Here is an 18,259-nt window from a genome sequence, read left to right on the forward strand (position 1 = left end):
TTCCCCCCCCCCCCCCCCCAGCCTTTCTTGCAAAGACTGAAACATGGGGTACTCTAATTCTAGGCCCCTGCTGTCATTTTATCCAAACTCCAAACACCCATGTGCTAGTAGATACTAGTACATACAGAACTGCATAGCATAGCAAAAGAGTTGGGTTCAATCAGTTGTGGGGGGGATAATCTTGGGGCCGTCCATATAAGCAGCTGCAGAAAAAAGTCCATTTTTCTTGAGGCAAAGCTATCCAGAAGGTGCTGGATATCTGCCTCAGAGAGGAGGAGGACCTGGGAAATCAGTCCCAAAGAGAAAGGCTGCTCTGGAGGAGAGGACTTAATAGGCAGCATAGCTGCTTCCCTTCCAACAATGGATGCTGGAATTCATTCTTCCAGGGCTCCTTTCCCACAGCAGAGGACAACCTGGGAATTATTTAAACTATAAAGATATACCAATACAAAGTGATTGCTTAACTCATCCCCATATCCACCTCTAGCTGTCCTCTTACAGCATTTTAATTCACTCTTACCCAAACTGAAATGCCTCAGCATTGCCATAGCAGTGGTACTGCTGCAGTGAGAGAATAAGCGGGGCATGAACCAAGACAGGATTAACAGTTGCTGCATCATCTCAGAATAGAGATGCTCTGGCTGTGGAAAGCTGGACCGAGCTGGGACAACAGTGTGAGGAACACTTGTGTGGCACCTTGTGTGAATGCTTGGCACCTCATTTACTGTCAGGATTGCTAAACAGAGCAATGAGGGAAAAGGAAAAGATATGAGGGGAGATTCATTATCTTTATGAGCATTTTTCCTCCATTTCTTTCTTTCTTTCTTTCATTTTTTTTTTTTAAGGAAGAACCAGGATTTGTAAGTTTATTTGCGTGATGCTGAACTAGTCCAAGAATCAAAGGCTATGCCAAACAGTACCTAAAAGGGATTAATACCCCAGAAAATGGATGGGAGACAATCATCTGCCTCTTGAATAGGCTATTAGAGGAGCAGATTTCTGCTACCCCATGCTCACCCCCTCAGGAAGTGTAAGACTACTTAGAGTAGATTAGACAAAATCCTGGAAGAGGAAACAACCCTGCCATAATGCCCCAATCTGCCCAGGTAAATGAGATCCAACCAGCATTTTCAGTGCATGTGCATCTAGAAGAGGTTCATGAATCATCAAGATTTTATTATGTAGGCAGATGCTGTCTTTCCTAAGCCATCCACCCTCATACTCAACTGTCTTTGTATAGCTGAGGAAGCCTGTTTCCTAGTTAACAGTGTCTCAAGCAGATCCATCTTCCTTTCCTCCGTGCAACACCACAGCTATTACCAAATTGACTGAACTCTCCAATTGTCTCCTCTACCCATTGTTTTGTTTCTCTGCGTTTCACCCTTTTCATCCACCCTGTTACACTGCACGTTTCCAAATCATTTTAGTTAATTCCTGCTTTCAGTAAGCCTGAGTCCATTTCTTCTGAATCCTTGCACAGTGCCCCAGTATCACTTTGCAGAGAAATACCCCAGAACACACAGGTTAAGGACAAAAATTACACATAAACCAGCATAAGTGATCAGAAACTAGTTAAAGTCTGTAACGCAACAGAAATTTAGTGCACATAAACTGCTTTCAAATGGCCAGAACCAATTTAAGATAAACCTGGATGGATGTAGTGTCAGATTTAACTGATTTAGGTTAAATCGGTTTATTAAACTTCTGTCCCAGATCCCCTCCATATTCAAGTTAACTCACATCCCCGCCAGCATCCCAGGATGCTTTGCACATCCCCAGGAAACCCCACCCCACAACACACACAGAGTGAGCAGGCTAGCCTTGGCCCAACCTGTCTGCTGCAGCTGAGCAGGAAAGCGTGGTCTAGCACCCGTTGGCTTCTGACCTGAGCCATTGCAGGCACGTGGCTGCATTTTCAAAATCAAAAGTGAATGACCATTCACTTGCTTATCAGTTCAATCTCTGCAGTTTAAACTAACCCACAAAGATTGAATCAATTTAGCCTCGGGCTTTTTGACAGTCTGTACTTAGCAACATTGTGGGTGTGTCTACACGTGTAGTTATATGCATCTAAACTTAATGCATCTTTGTTTAAGGCATATTAAGGCAATTTAGGCACATGTCTACATGTAGACATGTTAATGTGTATTAAATTTAAGCTGGTATATCTAAATTGCATTAGCCCATGTGTAGCCATGCTAATGCACATTAATGGGTGTGTATTAATTGATGCACACTGAGTTAATATGCATTAGGAGTCTAAACATGAGCTAATGAGATTTAGCTATGCCAGCTTAAATTTGGTACTTACTTTAAGCAGATATAAAATTTAGGCAGGATTAGCCTAAAATCACCATTTTTAAGGCACATTAAGGGCATACACATGTGAACATGCACCCTTAATGTGCCTTAAAAATGGTGATTTTAGGTTAATCCTGCTTAAAAGGGCCATGTGTAGACAAGCTCTGTATGGAATAGAAAGTCTAGAAATGGATGGACCACAATACAGGAGGACAAAGCAATGTGAACAACCTTTACAAAAAGAAGAAAAGCTTCAAGATAAGTAATAGAAACCATTCCTGGTTCCTGTGTGGAATGAAGCAAACATACCTAGATTGGAGCTACTGCAAACTCATGAATGCATTCTGAATTTTGATCTGTATGTTTCCATAGTGATCTTTTCAAAGAGAAAAGACGGTGAGCTGACAACTATGGAAACCAAAGTCCCATCTTTTTCTGTGTTGATTTTTGCTTTTAAGTTGTCACGATGAATAAGAAAAAGAAAATTCAAGTATATTTCCCTGTCAGTAGTGATTTCTTATTTTTTTAAAGGAATCAGTTTTGTAGCTACAGTTTGTGCCTAATATTTAATTTGAAACCAACAATAAAAGCTTGTCACTAAAAAAGAGCATACCCTGTTTACTATTAGTAGCAGTTTGCTGGGAAATAATTATTTAAGGGAACATTAGTTTTATTAGGTCTGTGGGTTTGTCAGAATAATGGCTTTTGGATAGCACATTAGTCTGAAAAGATTCCATTTTGTCCTTGGGGTAATATAAATCCCTTAGAGGAGATAATGCACCTCCAGAAGAACATGGTAATGAGTAAAGCAAACAGAAGCAAAAAGATAATTACATTAGAGAATTATCCCTAGACAAAATGCAGAATACAATGAAGATCAAAGCAGGGTACAGTGAAGACTACAATCTTATGTCCAAAATTATTTTTTACCTTCCCACAAATCCACTGTCTGGAAAATATCTGTTGTTCTAACTCCATAGACTTCAGCAGCTTTTAAGAACTGTGATATCTGCTCCATCTGCTTGAAAGCCATTTTTGATTCAGAGATCTTTGGAATAGGCTCTTTTCCCTTTGGATGTAAACTGTTTATTAACTTGCACAACAACTAAGAGATAAAAATAGAAGCAGAATTTAAAACACAGTTAGTTCCAGATCAGTAAACCAGAAGGTAATTTCTGTGGGGGGGATTACACTGAGCAAGAGCTCTGTCGTGGGTAGAATCTCTTGGGGAAATCATTTCTTTAATTAAAAAAAGAGAAAGAGAGAGAGAGAGAAAACTACAGTTGGCAATAATCTAAGTGTATAAAAATCCTATTAAAGCTTTCACTTAATGATACCGATAGCCTGACTAAATGAATCTTGGCCTGCATTTCTCAGAGGTTATGTAAGAACTGACAGCAGAAGAAAAAAGCCCCACGCCTGAGGTGAAGCAAATTAAACAGAATCAATTGAAATACTGTTAAAGCCACTTTGGCAAAGATTCACTAATTAGCCAAGTCTTACAGCACAATGCAAACAGCAGCATCTGTGTTTATTCAATAAACCAATGGAATACAATGTAAGAGTTTCAGAATTATTCCCAAAGAGAAGACAATTATGACATAATCTAATACACCAAGGTTTTTTCTTTCTATATACATTATATATTATATGATATACTATATTTATATACTTCAACGCTACATGTATTTTTTTAAAGTACCTGCTTCATTTAAAAAGCAAAACTGGTATAGCTGCATGAGAAATGATAGTGAAGGAATGAGTCATCTTATATATGTTATATTCATATCCATCCCAATACCCTGGCAGAAAAAGAAACAGTCTGAGATGGAAACATTTCCTGATCAGAAGGAAATCAGTATATCAGTATATTAGTTATTTGGCAATCAGGTCCAACAAATTTAGCCAGATGAAAAACAGAAAATTATGGGACAGATGTTAATGTACAATAATTCACTGAACATGGAGTGAATGCAATATGTGAAATAAGATAACAACACTTACTGTTCCATCCATCAACCATTTTTGAAAATGTTGCCTTCCAGGAGGTGGCTGCTCTATCTTTTCTCCGCACTGTGTCATAATCCAGTTCACCAGCCTGGTCTCTAATTCTGGGTCATATTTCTGTTCAATCTTTTCCTGCACTTCTCGGCTTAAGCCGTAGCTGGGTCCTCTGTTAGCCATGTCTGGAGCAAAAACACAGATCATTAATTTAGAAGGTTCTCATCATGCAGATGGAAAGCAGCATAAAAGAATGAAACAGGAAAGAGTTCAGCATACATATTACACAGATGAACTGCCAAAATCCAAAACAAAAATAAGTAGGGGGGGAAAGGGTATAGGTGGGTGTAGACGTGTGATAGTTGGGGGTGGGGAAAGTAAGTCTCTTATAAAAAAAACAGAACAGAAGCAAAAATCAAATTATAATTTAAAACAAAGTTGCAAGTGAAGCTTCACCACAGGAACAAAGAGGTTATAGAAGAGCTTCAAAGGATTGTTCTGTCTGTCAGTAAATCCCAAAGTCCTTTCAATTTGCCTACCTAATATCTGCTAATACAATGAAGGTTATACATCGAAGCTTGAGGGATCCTTTTTAAGATGCAATCGGTCCTTCTCAGCACCAGCGCAGGTCTAGCGATCCAGGGACCATCAAATTGAGAGCATCAATAAGTTTAAGAGGAGATGGAGGCTGATGCAACGCCCTGCTGCTGCTGCAGCAGCAGCATGGCGATTTGAAGAACGCTGTATCGATTTGATTTTCCTTGCATATGAGGAGGGTCAAAGCAGGGGCGTTGCTAAGAGCCTACTCAGTCACGGCCAGGGAGTCCAGTGTCTCTCTCTCGCTCATCGGCAGTCAGCTTCCCTGCTCTGTGCTGTTCACTTTCCAGATTCAACTGACTTGTGTGTTCATCCCATTCTATTCAACCCCCTGCAGCATCAGAGAGCCATTTTAGCACTCTAGAGTTAAAAGATTTACAGGAGAACTGAAGTCAGTATTCTTCCTCTATCCCCATGAAATGAAAACAACAGATTTTGGAATGGCTGAAGAATCTTCTTTTTCCTGCTCTCTACCTTAAATGCTAGCATCCTTGAAGGCTGCAGAGAGGACAGTGAGAGACTGTCAACTGGGGCATCATTAGGGTTGCCAAGGTAAAATTAAAGGAAGAGTAAGTGACTAGGCAAAAGAAAAAAAAAAAGGCAAAGCTTAATGTATCTTCCTTGCCACATGATGTATCATCTTATCAAAGAGTCTCCCAAGGAAAATGCTAGAAGCCCTATCACTTGGGACATTAAAGACATGCTTGGACTAAGAACTAGCCAAAATGCTGTAGGGAGTAAGGGCCAAGTCTTCGGCTGGAGTGAGTCAACACAGATCTGTTGATGTCTAAGATGCAATTCCAGTTTTTGCTCACTGATCTTACTCCCGTATTACAGCAGCAGGGGATAGACTTGATAACCCAAGACGTTTTTCTTCTAACTTGCAGGTTTAGGATTTGTAAAGAAAACCCCTTTTACACCTGTTCTAGTCGCACAGGCTGCATTAAACAGCATTTGTCCTGAGCTAAAACGGTTCCTTCTGGACACATGAATCATGTTGCCTCTGTACACAGGGAGTCTGATGAGGCCTGATGTAAATTCAAAATCATGTCTTTTCCAATTAAACTTTCTCCATGATTTTTTTCCCCTTTTTTACAACTTGTCTATCTCACTATCTTCTTACCCATTTTGTTCACATTTAGAAGCTCTCAGATTTATATTACCCAAGATGCCCTGAGGCCTAAGCAGACTCGGGAGATGAAAAATTTAATAGAGTACCTCATTCATTCTTCTCTGCTACAAGCATTTAATTTAGTGCTTTCCATTTCATGCACTGGTAATTTTAAAACCCCTGAAATATTTTCTTACATAATTCAGCTGTTCCAGAGTGTGTTACGTGACAAGGCTATTATTTAGGTCCTTTCTGTGCCATAGGGCACGTTGTTATAGGCTCACTGAATAGAACCACTACAGAAAACAAGGACAAAGACATCAAACCAAGCTTTCAGAAGGTGAGAAATTTAAGTTGCATCAGTCACAGTGAGACCAATACATGGATACGATTGTCTTTCCACACAAACTAATGGTTAAGAGCCACAGCGTGCACTATTCAGCCTATTGCCACATGGAGTAGAGGGAACTTGGGGTTTGCACTGGCAGCTCCATCTTAGCATTCTTCCAGTGGCTACATGTTCTACATCTTTCCATGGAAGTAGCAGAGGAATCAGGACCCACTGTGGGTGGGATATAAAGAAACTGTCTAGCTTCACACCTGTTCTCAGCTTTATTCACAAAAGGATGCCCTTCCATCCCATCACATCTAAGCCCATTAACTGCCCACGGAACCGGCTCGCAAGGGAATGTTCTACCCAGAGGGAGTTATGCAAAGTTCTGGACCATTTTTAACAAGTCGTAGAAAAAAGAGAAGTTTCCAAAAATGGCAAGAAAACTAGCGCCATGTCAAATTTTAAAAAAAGCTAAATGGGAAGATGCGAGTTAATACAGATCTATCACTCTGACAAGCAGTCCTAGAGCAAAAAAAAAATAGGCCAGCAGTTATGGAATTGGAGAATTACAGGAAAGTAATTTAGTGTTTATTAATCAATATGGATTTGAAGCAGCTAGGTTGCGTCAAAACAAACCACACCATTTTTATGAGATTTCTGTAAGATATTTCGATTGGGGTGGCACGACAGTGGGAAATTAAATGGTTTAAATTTGGGTTAACTGATAGGTCTTGAAATACAATAAATGAGGACTCATCATTGACCAGATACATTTTAATTGGGTCCCACAAGGTTCCATTCTTGGCCCTGTTATAACACTTTCTCAGTGACCTGCCCTAAAATCTGCATGTCAATTATACAATGATAATGAAGAACAAATGAAGAAGAAAGCTCTTTATCCACACCCTACTGAAATTCTTTAATAGGTTGAAGAGGGGCAAACAATAGATTTGACAATATGGCGCAATAGAAAATTGCAGCAGAAGTAGAAGATTGCAACTGATCAAGAACTCTGCCCTGGGAAATGATGTTTCTGAAAGAATTCAGAAAGCCATAGAGGACAATCAGCTTTGCACGAGCTCTCAATACAACCCTGCAGCTGAGAGGGCTAGCACAATCTTTAGACACATAAACAAGGGGATGAGAAGCAAATTGTATGGCCTGCCTTGTGCTATAGATCAACTAGATAGTCACACTGTTCCCTTTTGACCTTCAAATCTATTAAAATGGGATACAAATGCTGGAAAAAAAAGGATCAACTTACCCGTGGTGCTTATTTAGATAAGGGATACCTGGATCATACTCAATCTCTCTAGAGAAGGAGGATGAGAACATTGATGCCCCCAGTGCCACAAATATACAATCCTAACACCTATTCAGATTCACCACTTCCTTGCTGCATCAGTTGCTGTTACATCCCTGGACTATCTTATTGGTCTGAGGCTTTAACTAGGGTACAAGTACAGTTACACCCAAATCCACTGGGCCTGGCTTCACCATATTATAATAGACCCCTTAACTGTTAAATCTGTAGTATGCCTTTGGCCATAATTGTAACACTCTTCCAGGCAGATACAGGAGAATATTATCCAGTCTTTTAGATAATACACTGAACCCTACACAGCTAAAAACACAACCAATGTATTTGTTTACTTGAAAGTGCATTTCACAGTTATCAGTTGCTTACCTTAACTGCTGGATGTGTGGTTTGCGTGGTCCTTCTCTACAATGTCTGATGAAAAACAGCAGACCACTGAGTCAGCTACACATGCCACTATTTTCTACATAGGTAGGAATGACCTTGGGGAAATAGGACAATTTCTCATTTGAACATACTGTTTTGGACAGGGTTTCAGTGCTGTATATTACAGCAAGACTGAAGAGTTTCCAATACCCTATCAGCTGCAGAGTCATAACTCATTCCAGGTTCTTCTCGGAAAGACAAGTATGCATTTTTATGTGGTTAGAAGTAGCATGATGCAATAAATCGCAGGGTCCCTATAATGACTGCCAGTGGGATTAAGAAAAAGCATCTAACCAAAATTAACATAAAAATGACAGAGCAGGAGGCAGGGCCCCACTCAGCTTCTGTGAAAAGTACCATTGTTTGCATTTTTTTCAAAGGGATGAATTGAAAGCCTTTCAAAAAGGCAAACACTTAATTGCCATTTAACTAAAAAAAGAAGCTGTTAGATATAACAGAGTCAGACATTATAGCAAAGGAAGGACAAAAGTAGAATATATACTGGCTTACTGTAAAAATAAGTATATGTTAAACTGCATTAATGAAGCTGAGCACTCAGGAAACAGAAAGCACTTGCTCAATAGTTAGTCTTTAAAGATAAAAAGAATAAAGATTGTTAAGCAACAGGGTCAACATACTAGTATTAGTTCATCATTAAAAACAGTCTAATTTCTATATGGTTTATAGCTACTGCTATAATTTTTATATACTTGAATCTTCGCCCCCCCCCCCCCCCCCCAAGAAAATGCTTTTTCTCCAGTGTATGCATAATTCAAGGATTGTACCAAAATGCTAGACAACTTGCATTCCCAGCTTCAAAAAGACATTAGATTTTGCTTTGTGAACTAAATAGCACCGGGGGCTTTGCAGATGATCTGAAACAAAATGTCAGTCAAGAGCATATAACTGGTCACCTGGATAAATTATATTTTACAATTACTTGTTTATCACTAATTTAACTGGGAGGGGTAGAAAAAATTCTTTTCCTGTTTTGTTTTTCAAAGCTGAAATTTTTAGGTCTTGAGCTGCATATTGGGCAAGAATGTACACTACTAATTTTAATGACCTGGATGGGATAAATACAGCCAGGTATTGACAATACACTAAGTTAAACTTGCATTAAAATCAGCTAGACATCCCAGTTGAGTGCACTGTTAATATCCAGTCTCTTTGTATCATGATAGCTGGGACAGGATTCTCAGCCCCAATATGTCTCTGGTAAGTAGTCAATAACGGATGAGCTAAAGAAACCTAATCAAACCTACCACAAGGCTAGGGAGGGAGGTTTGGCGGCAGCAGGGGGGCAGAGGGATGTGTATATTATATTAATACCAGGAAGCTAAAAAGAAATGTTTAAGCCAAAACAGAAACAAAGGATAAATGGTCTCCTAACAGTCTGAAGAGAAACCACTTCAGATCAGACAAATCTGTATCCAAATTTTAGCATTTTTCAAAGAATAAAATTAGTGTATGATACAATTCCAAATGCCCCATAAAGCTTTAAGAAAATACTTGTGATCTGAATACTTGAAAGCCGCTAGATTTTTAAGACTTTTCACTTGCAAACAGCAAGGTCAAACACAGCCCATATTGATTTCTGCTATAAGTAGGTAATGTGATGCCATCTTTTTGGTTTCAGTCCATTTCTCATCTGGTGTACACATTACAAAAAGCTCACCAACACTATCAACAGTGATTGGTTAACTTTGCTGGTAGTCAAAGAAGGAAGATCAAGGATTGAACAAATAATTAATTTGGTTTTGATATGAGACAGATGCACTAAAATGTCAGTGATGTATTAACCAGTACCGATTGAAAAACTAAGGAAACTTTAGAAACCTCCAAACTTAAGGTGGCAATTACCACTGGCAAAAATGTGATAAGAAATACTTGCCTTGACTATTATAGTTGAAACTGAACAAGGAATTTCAGATAACTTCATTGGTTGCACCTTGTATGTTAAAAAAAAATACATATGCTCAGAAGTTACTATTAATAGTGGGCAATGAATTGGAAAACTAGTTTAAAAAAAAAAAAGAATGAAACAAAGCATGTGCAAAACACTTGATACAGAATTATAAGAATTTAGATATTCAGACCATGTAAAATGGCTAAAATGTTTTTTTAGATATGTAACGCACATTATTGTAACACAAAGCTTTCCTACAAAAGCAGAATTTATGCATAGAAAAGGTAGCATTTAAAACTGATTGTCTACATGATTGTAAAGGAAAAGAGAGGACAGATGCCATCGGCAAATATCCCAAGAGATTCAAAGGCTTTACTGAATGAGACTGGAATCACACCAGAATATGCAAATATTAAATTATCTAGTGACTAGTGTGACTTCCTAAGAAAGGACCCAGCCAAGCAGATAGCCTGGAAAAAAACCTACACAGAGACCTTATTATTTAGTAGGTTGTAAATCTCTCCAGTCTCAGGGGCCCTACAGCAGGAAGGCTGAGTATACAATAATCATTCTTCCCTCAGGTTTCCCGACATTACTATCAGTGGTGCAAATCTAGCATCAGTAAAGAAAACATAAATGAGGCAATGGGTTAGGGCCTGTTTTCTTACATCATCCAACCCAGTTTGAACCTATTTCCCCTAAACTTGGTTAAAACACAGGGAAATACCATTACTACCATAGGAAAAGTCTATTTAACAATTACTTTGAGAGACAGAAATTAAGTTTGGCACTTGAGAAAATGCTGCAAGTCCAGTCAGAAACCTTACAAAATTTTGTATTGTATTAAGAAAAGGTTACTGAAGAATCTGCTTTCCAAGCCAAACCATTCAGAAGGTATTGTACATGCAAGCGCCCCATCCTATTATTTCCACTCACACCACATCCTCCTGTATCATTATAAAAATCACTTGAAGCATTTACTGACACAACAGTACTTTATTAGTGACAGCTGACAGTTAACAAGACTGTTTCAGTGGAAAGTAGAGTTGAACATTTAAGACAGGAATGTTTCAGTGGAAGGTAAAGTTGAACATGTTTCCATTATACAGTTAGACTAGGCATAGTTCTAATGGACATTTTCTCTTCTTTACCTTATCAGAATGGCTACAAATGGAAGATTTAAGGGACATGTTTTTAAAAAAAAAACCTCACATTTCTTGTCCTACTCCTCACATATTAAAGTCTCCAAAGATTTAGGTGTAATTGGGGTCCATCTGTTTTAGTCTGTTGCTACGTTTTTAGCAAGAATTGTGCAGTCCTTCTGATGTAGCCAGGGAAAAAAAAAGTGAAAGAACCTGAGGACAGAGCTTTATTAAGCAATTGAGTACAAAAGTTGTCCAAGATGTATCAAGGGCAGAATATAGTTTTCAAATCAGGTTTTGATTTGGTTGAGTCACTTTAAAAACTCTTCAGGAAAGAAACTTCACAACCAACTTCCATATTTCAAGTACTAGAAACAACAATATAAAACAAAAATAATTTTCTGAACAAAGTGCCAATTTTCACCAGATGCCAGAAAAGTGAATACATACACCCTTATCTCCCGAACTTTCACTCAAAGTGTAGAGGAATGGTCAACTTTTAGAGGCTGTCCTACTGAAGGGACTGTATATACACTGCATGCATGAAAAATGCTAAAAGTACTACTTGGAAGACAGAATTCCTGAAATGTTCTTATTCATAAATAGACATTTCTTATCCAACCTCTTAATTTGATTAAAGGAACAAGTTACAAAAGTCAGGAGACTGGGATTTAAACTGTAAGCCGTATCCTTGCTTCCTCTGAATTTATAGTCATCTGTTTTCTATTTCCAGCTGGGCTGTGAAAGTGGCAAGTTATGACCTCTTGTTTGTATAGTGACAAAACAGATACACAAAACAGTACTTAACAAAAAAAAAACCCCCACTTAGTGTTTCTTTCTCAGTGTTAATACCAAGGTAATACTAAAAAACACTATCAAGTTTTAACAGACTTGAGATTCTCTTGGCATATGGTAACCCTAGTGGCTTTAATGTTTATTTGGTAATCCTGAAGTAATTTATTAATTGAAAATTAATTAAACCGTGGTCAAAAATTATTTTTCTAATTAAACAGTAACAGTGCATGGTTTCAGTTATTCCAGCCTCTTACCTAAATTAGCTCATCTGACATTTCATAGCACATATATTTTATTTCTGGAGAAATAATCTACCTGACAAACATTCATAATTTAACCCACAGGTGAGCCACCTACTGATTTATATGCAACTTCGTTTCAGCTCTGCAGTGTTCATATTTGAATACATCATGTTTAGTCTATAAAGCAGATTTGGTTCCTAATGTACAGAAGTATTCAAGTCCAGTATTAGAGTAAGTACTGGAGGCCAAATCCTTCCTTGTGCTTTCTCCAAGCATGCACGCCAAATTAACATTCATTGTAATGAGTAACTGGGGAAAGCGAAGCCAAAAAGCATAACACTGACAAACCTTTGGCTTTGTTTTAACACTGCTTAAGTAAGCAGTTTAACAAACAGGAAGCTGTGTACAGTTGACTCATGTAATAACTAAAGTTATAATTTGAGTTGAGTAGATATTATTCCCTAGAGACAACAGCAAAAACAACAAAACAATCAGAAAATGCAATTTTTCAACAGCATTAGTGTGTGCATTCAATTTTATGCACGATGTTGGGAACAAGCATTGGTCTATTCACTTCATTTCTGCCTCAAAATGAAAAGCTAACAAAAGCAGAAATACTATGAATTTCAGTCCTGTACATTGTGCAGAATGTTAGGGCAGAGCTAGCTATCCATAAGTCATAATAGTCGTGCAATTCTTATCCAAGTGGTGCATCAGGGCTACGATGATTAAGTAGTATAACACCACGAAGTCCAACTTGCTCATCATATTACATCCCAGGCACAAATGACACCAAGAGCATTATTTTGTTAATCAGGGCTTTTCTGATTAACATTATTAATGTTTAATTAATATTTGAAGCTTGTTTTTTTTTATTATGCCTCATGTTGACTCATTCTATATTCAAAGACACAAATCTCATTAAACATTTCAGCTGTATTTTTTTTTTTTAAATGAGCCAAAAAACTTGCATAAGTTTTAAAGGACTCAAATAAGAATGTTACAGCATGAAGCACAATATTTGAAGTGTGTGAAGTAAACGTAAAAATAACTTGTACAGGTCAAATAGTAGAAAAATAAGCATTGGCACAAGTCTAAGAAAGGTAAACATTTCAGTACAAAATAGTGTAGGAAACTTGTTAAAGAAGTCACAGATCTGGGGTGGGGGAGAAGTTTCCAAACAAACAGCAGCAGTTTCTTCACATTTTCTACTATTTGTGCAAATGCAGCATTGAGAAAATACCTTTTTTTTTTTTTTTTTAAACAAAACAGAGGTAAACAAAACAGCAGTTAAAGCTTCAGTTCCTTTTGTTCATAGCATCTGCACCTTTCCTGATTCAGCAGCGTCTCACTGCCATTAAAGACATTTTCAGTTACCAGGAAAGAGCCATGTGTGCTCATCACGCATTTGTTTTACCATGCAACTCACACTGAGTGTGACAGCTTATCAATCAAATCATCAACAGTGTACACAAGAAGCTTTGTGTCATCTTTCTCTTTCATCCGGTGTTGGCCAGCTTTGCGGAGGATAATATCAACATCTTTGCTCAGGACCTGGTCAGCAACCTGCATGGAAATATGCCAAGGAACATCTTCATCCTTCATGCCATGGATAAGCCTTACAGGGCAAGTTATGGGAATAGGACTAGCTAAGAGACGATGGTTTTCTGCTTCTTTAATGAAATCATATGTCAAACAATAAAAGCCCTCTTTGTTATGTTTTGTTGGCAGCTTCCATTCACTTTTTTCTTCTACTTCTTTTTTTACCTGTTGGAAAAAAGAGAGAGTCAAAAAATGAATCAAGAGAAACATTCTTTTGAAATTTGATATTATAGTGAGCTTCAAAAAAATAAATAAATAAATAAATTAAAAAAAAATAGATCATCTGAAATCAGGGCTGGAAAGGACCTTGTGAGGTTGTCTAGGCCCTGGCTCAAAATAGGTTTATCCCTGACTATACCATCCTAGCCAAGTGTCTGCCCAACCTGCTCTTGAAAAATTGCCAAGGATAGAGATCCCATAACTTCTCTAGGCGACTCGCTCCAATGGTTAACTGCACTCATGATCAGAAAGTTCCTCCTAAACCCCAACTTACACCTCCTCTGCAGCAGCAATAAAACATGGGCGTCTCAGCTACAAACAAGCCTGAAACATCTACACAATTGGTTTTAGTCATGCCACAGAGACTCAAACATGAGGGTCTTCCAATGAACAGCCTTCTTGGCCTTTAACCTAATACTTACAATAAGTCTTTCCCACCTGGCAGAAATTGCTAGTAAACTTCTGCCAAGTTACTTCAGTCAGATTCCTCCTAATCTCTCCTTATCTACATAAGAAGCAAAACTTGAAAAAACACTGTGAGTGTAGGTATACGGTGGCCACTCATGTTCTTTATGACAAGACTAATCTCACCACATTGTTCTATCGGTTGGCTTGTACTTGGATTATTAACTATTGGGGCAGGGACTATTCATTGTTTTGCTCACCTAGCAAGCTAACAACAGGGCCCTGAGTTGTGATGAGCTTTTAGGCACTAGAACTACCTAAAAGTACAAGTTTTAGCTAGTCCTGACAATTCCCTTAAAGAAATAAAGGATTTTGCCTACTGTTGATTTAGTTTAGCCACATTTATAATTCTTTCATAGAAAAGAACTTCAAACAAATGTAAACAAAATTAAAAAGGAAAAAAGCTAACCACAAGCATTTACCTCAACAGGAAGCTGGTTAAAAGTTGTTATGACATAGTCTGCAGCTACAGCTACTCCAACTAAAGCAGCTACTTTTTCAGGACGCGCTATTGCAGCATGAAGCATCAGCCATCCACCCAAGCTGGATCCCACGAGAATCTTAAAAAAAGAAATTAAAGTGATTCTTCTATTTAAAATAAAAAAGTCCCTCTGCTTTGTTTTGCAAAGCCTTAGGTACAATTTTGTATAGCTACTTAAACCTGAGTCCTAATCCTGCTGTCCTTACCCAGGCAGAACTGCAGTCATTGCCAGTAGGAATTTTGCCTGAGTAAGTACTACAGGATCTGGCAGTTTACTATTCTTTTGTTTGGCATGGAAGGTTACTGCTCTCAGACTGAACCACTGTACACAAAATGAAAACTGAAATATAGTTCAGCATCAAGTACATTTCTGACACTTCATTCTGACAAGAATTTTGCATTATAAATGGTTTATTAATAAAATAGCAACGATTAATAAATATTTCATACAAAAAAAGCTTTCACTGAATTACATCAGTTTTTCTAGTCTCTACATACTGAGCTATTCTTCAAGTAGCTTACTGTAATTCCCACTCCTGCAAATGTAAAATATCCATACCTGAAGGGGCTTACTACTAAGGCATCTAAGTTGCAAACACCTTAATACTGACCTCTTGGCTTTATTTTCTTGGCAACTTTTTTTTTTTAATCCACCACATTTTATTTTCCTGCAGCATGCTTCTTTGGTACATCCACAGATATTAGTTTGCTTATCAGCATCTACATACTTGGGAGAGCTTAGCTGGTAAATTTTACCCAAGATGAATCAGACTGAAAGTTGTAAGTTTTGTTTTGTTTTTCCTTTAAGTAGCAGCAGCAACCATTTGAACCACTAAACTGAATAACTGGCTATTGCTTTTATTTAGAAAGACAGTTCATGCAATATATTTTAAAATAAATTCAAGAGTAACCTGTGGTCCCTCTGTGAGTTCATCCAGTACTGACAGAACATCTTTTCTCCACTTCCCAATTGTACATTCCTTAAGATTACCATCTGAGCTTCCACACCCTGTATAGTCAAACCTGCAGAGTAACAATCAAAATAAAAGTATATAATATTGGTTAAAACAATGCATTTCATTAACAAAAAAACCCAAAACAAACATTGCTAAATATTAGAGATGGTCTTACAAACACACTATCACAGAGTTTTCCAGGAATGATTAAGAAAGAAAGTGAGCATCTACTTAAACATGCTTTCATGTTCATTAAATGAGTGACACAGAACTCCCATGTAGATCTAGAAATCTGATATTCAGCTTTAACCCAGGCATGCAGACAGTACTTTCCCCAGAACAGAAGTGAAAGATGCACAATGTACCCAAGACTTAATGTCTGCTTCTGGTACTAACTGACTGCTAAACATGTTTGCCATAACTAAAAATTTTACTGCATAATCTAAGATTTAACAAGTTCTTTACATTATCAAACTAATTTAATTGAGGTGAGGTACATTCCCTTATTTTACCCAATATAAATTACACAGCTTTCCTATGATGCAGCACTTCTATGGAAAGGACACAATTAATAATAATTGCAGAGCTCAAACTTGATTGCTATGGCTTAATGGACAAGTTCAGAGGCATGTGGGAGTAGTTTACCCAAACAGTGAAGCTTGCAAGCTTGGATTTTATGCATGCAAAAAAATCTAGCTCAGGGACGTCAAACATAAGGCCTGCAGACTGGCTGCAGCACACGGAGCTCTATCCAGGCCACTGGGCTATTGGTGGGTCACTAGAAGTTAGGGGATGCATTCAAGGGGAGTAGACTGCTTTGAGCTTTGGTGCATGTGATGGCAGCGGCCAGGAGGAGCAAAGATTGATACAGCCCCGTTTGGTCTCTGGTCACTTTGTCTAACAGCACTGCTGCCTCCTGGACATTCTCCTGTGCTGGCCCTGCTGCCACCCTATGATGGAGGAGCTGCCACCACCACATGCCCCAGGTCAGAGCCAGAGCTCGTGTGTACCTTGTGCCAGAGGTGCCATAGCCTGATCTGCCACTGCATGCCCCAGGCTGGATCTGACTGGCAAAAAGCTCCACAGTCTGGACCTGGCCCATGGCCCAAGACAATTTTGACACCTCTGTTTTAGTTAATACCCAACTTACTAACCATAACAGAAATGGAGACCTTCAATTTTAAACATTTCCTTTCCTGTGTTGATATCAAATTTCATGCAATTCTACACAGGTTACAGAATGAATGACTATCACTTGAATCTTATACATATCACAATATATTTTACTAATTTAATGCAGCCTCCACATAGGAAGAGTGCCCAAATCTCAAATATATATTATGACACTAGGACAAGAAGGGGCTTTTTTGTTTTGTTGCTACACTGCACACTGGTTTTGCATTTTGGCAAATGATCTTATGCCTTTCTTTCTATAGAACTTCTTAGTTCCAAACACCATAATGTTAATCATATTTGTTTCTCTACACAATTTTCTTGATCGTACCTTACATAGGCATGACCTAGAGATTTGCAGAATTCCTCAAGTGCAATTGCTTTGTGACCATTCATATTTGAATTAAGACCTGGGAGAAAAACAACGCCTGGGTTCTTGCCTTTTAGCTTATGGTAAGCTAGATTTGGACGATCAGGTCGAGTAAGGAAACTGACTGATGACTTCAGTCTGCAAACTAAATAAGAGACACACACTTAGTGACACATTTTATAAATCAGATCCCTTACAGAAGCTAAAATTTTATAATATAGTTTGGCTTCCAAACTGCCAGCCTTAGAATTAATTTTAAAAACACAGTGTTAAAGCCCAAGTAAAGTATTCAGTCACAGCATCATTAGTAGTGATTCCAAATACTATCAGTTAAAAGGATTCTAAGTCTTGAGGCATCACAATTTATAAGTGATATTCAATCCTTAGATGCAGGGGTAGCAGCGGACATAGTCCTCCTGGACTTTCGGAAGGCCTTCGACACTGTCTCTCACCCCGTTCTCATTAAGAAACTGGGGAACTGTGGTGTCGACATCCACACAGTCAAATGGGTCCCCAACTGGCCGGAGGGCCGCACCCAGAGAGTGGTGGTGGATGGGTCATTTTTGACCTGGAGGGATGTGGGCAGCGGGGTCCTCCAGGGCTCGGTCCTCAGGCCTGCACTGTTCAACATCTTCATTGGTGACTTGGACAAGGGGGTAAAAAGCACCCTGTTCAAATTTGCTGATGACACTAAGATATTGGGGGATGTGGGCACGCTAGAAGGGAAGAATAGGCTGCAATCAGACCTAGACAGGTTACAGGGGTGCTACACTAGCTAGCACCACATCTGAAAGGGACCTGGGGGTCATTATTGACC

General features: G+C 38.5%; 2 protein-coding genes across 2 annotated transcripts in view; both read right to left on the bottom strand.

Annotated features, from left to right (window-relative positions):
• Positions 1-5,051, bottom strand: part of TAGLN3 (transgelin 3) — a 25,317-nt gene extending 20,266 nt beyond the window's left edge. Inside the window, exons 1-3 of the mRNA XM_019525763.1 lie at positions 4,842-5,051; positions 4,306-4,487; positions 3,232-3,406 (exon numbers count right to left, since the gene is read on the bottom strand). Coding sequence (XP_019381308.1) covers positions 3,232-3,406; positions 4,306-4,485 — 355 coding nt within the window. The 5' untranslated portion in view covers positions 4,486-4,487; positions 4,842-5,051. The remainder of the gene's footprint in view (positions 1-3,231; positions 3,407-4,305; positions 4,488-4,841) is intronic.
• A 7,999-nt stretch (positions 5,052-13,050) lies between these two features.
• ABHD10 (abhydrolase domain containing 10) overlaps positions 13,051-18,259 on the bottom strand; it is a 7,481-nt gene continuing 2,272 nt past the window's right edge. Inside the window, exons 2-5 of the mRNA XM_019525762.1 lie at positions 17,404-17,587; positions 15,855-15,966; positions 14,885-15,022; positions 13,051-13,943 (exon numbers count right to left, since the gene is read on the bottom strand). Coding sequence (XP_019381307.1) covers positions 13,602-13,943; positions 14,885-15,022; positions 15,855-15,966; positions 17,404-17,587 — 776 coding nt within the window. The 3' untranslated portion in view covers positions 13,051-13,601. The remainder of the gene's footprint in view (positions 13,944-14,884; positions 15,023-15,854; positions 15,967-17,403; positions 17,588-18,259) is intronic.

The sequence above is a fragment of the Gavialis gangeticus genome, unplaced genomic scaffold (genome assembly GCF_001723915.1).
Source record: "Gavialis gangeticus isolate Ggan-Ray unplaced genomic scaffold, GavGan_comp1, whole genome shotgun sequence".
NCBI classification, from domain to species: domain Eukaryota; kingdom Metazoa; phylum Chordata; order Crocodylia; family Gavialidae; genus Gavialis; species Gavialis gangeticus.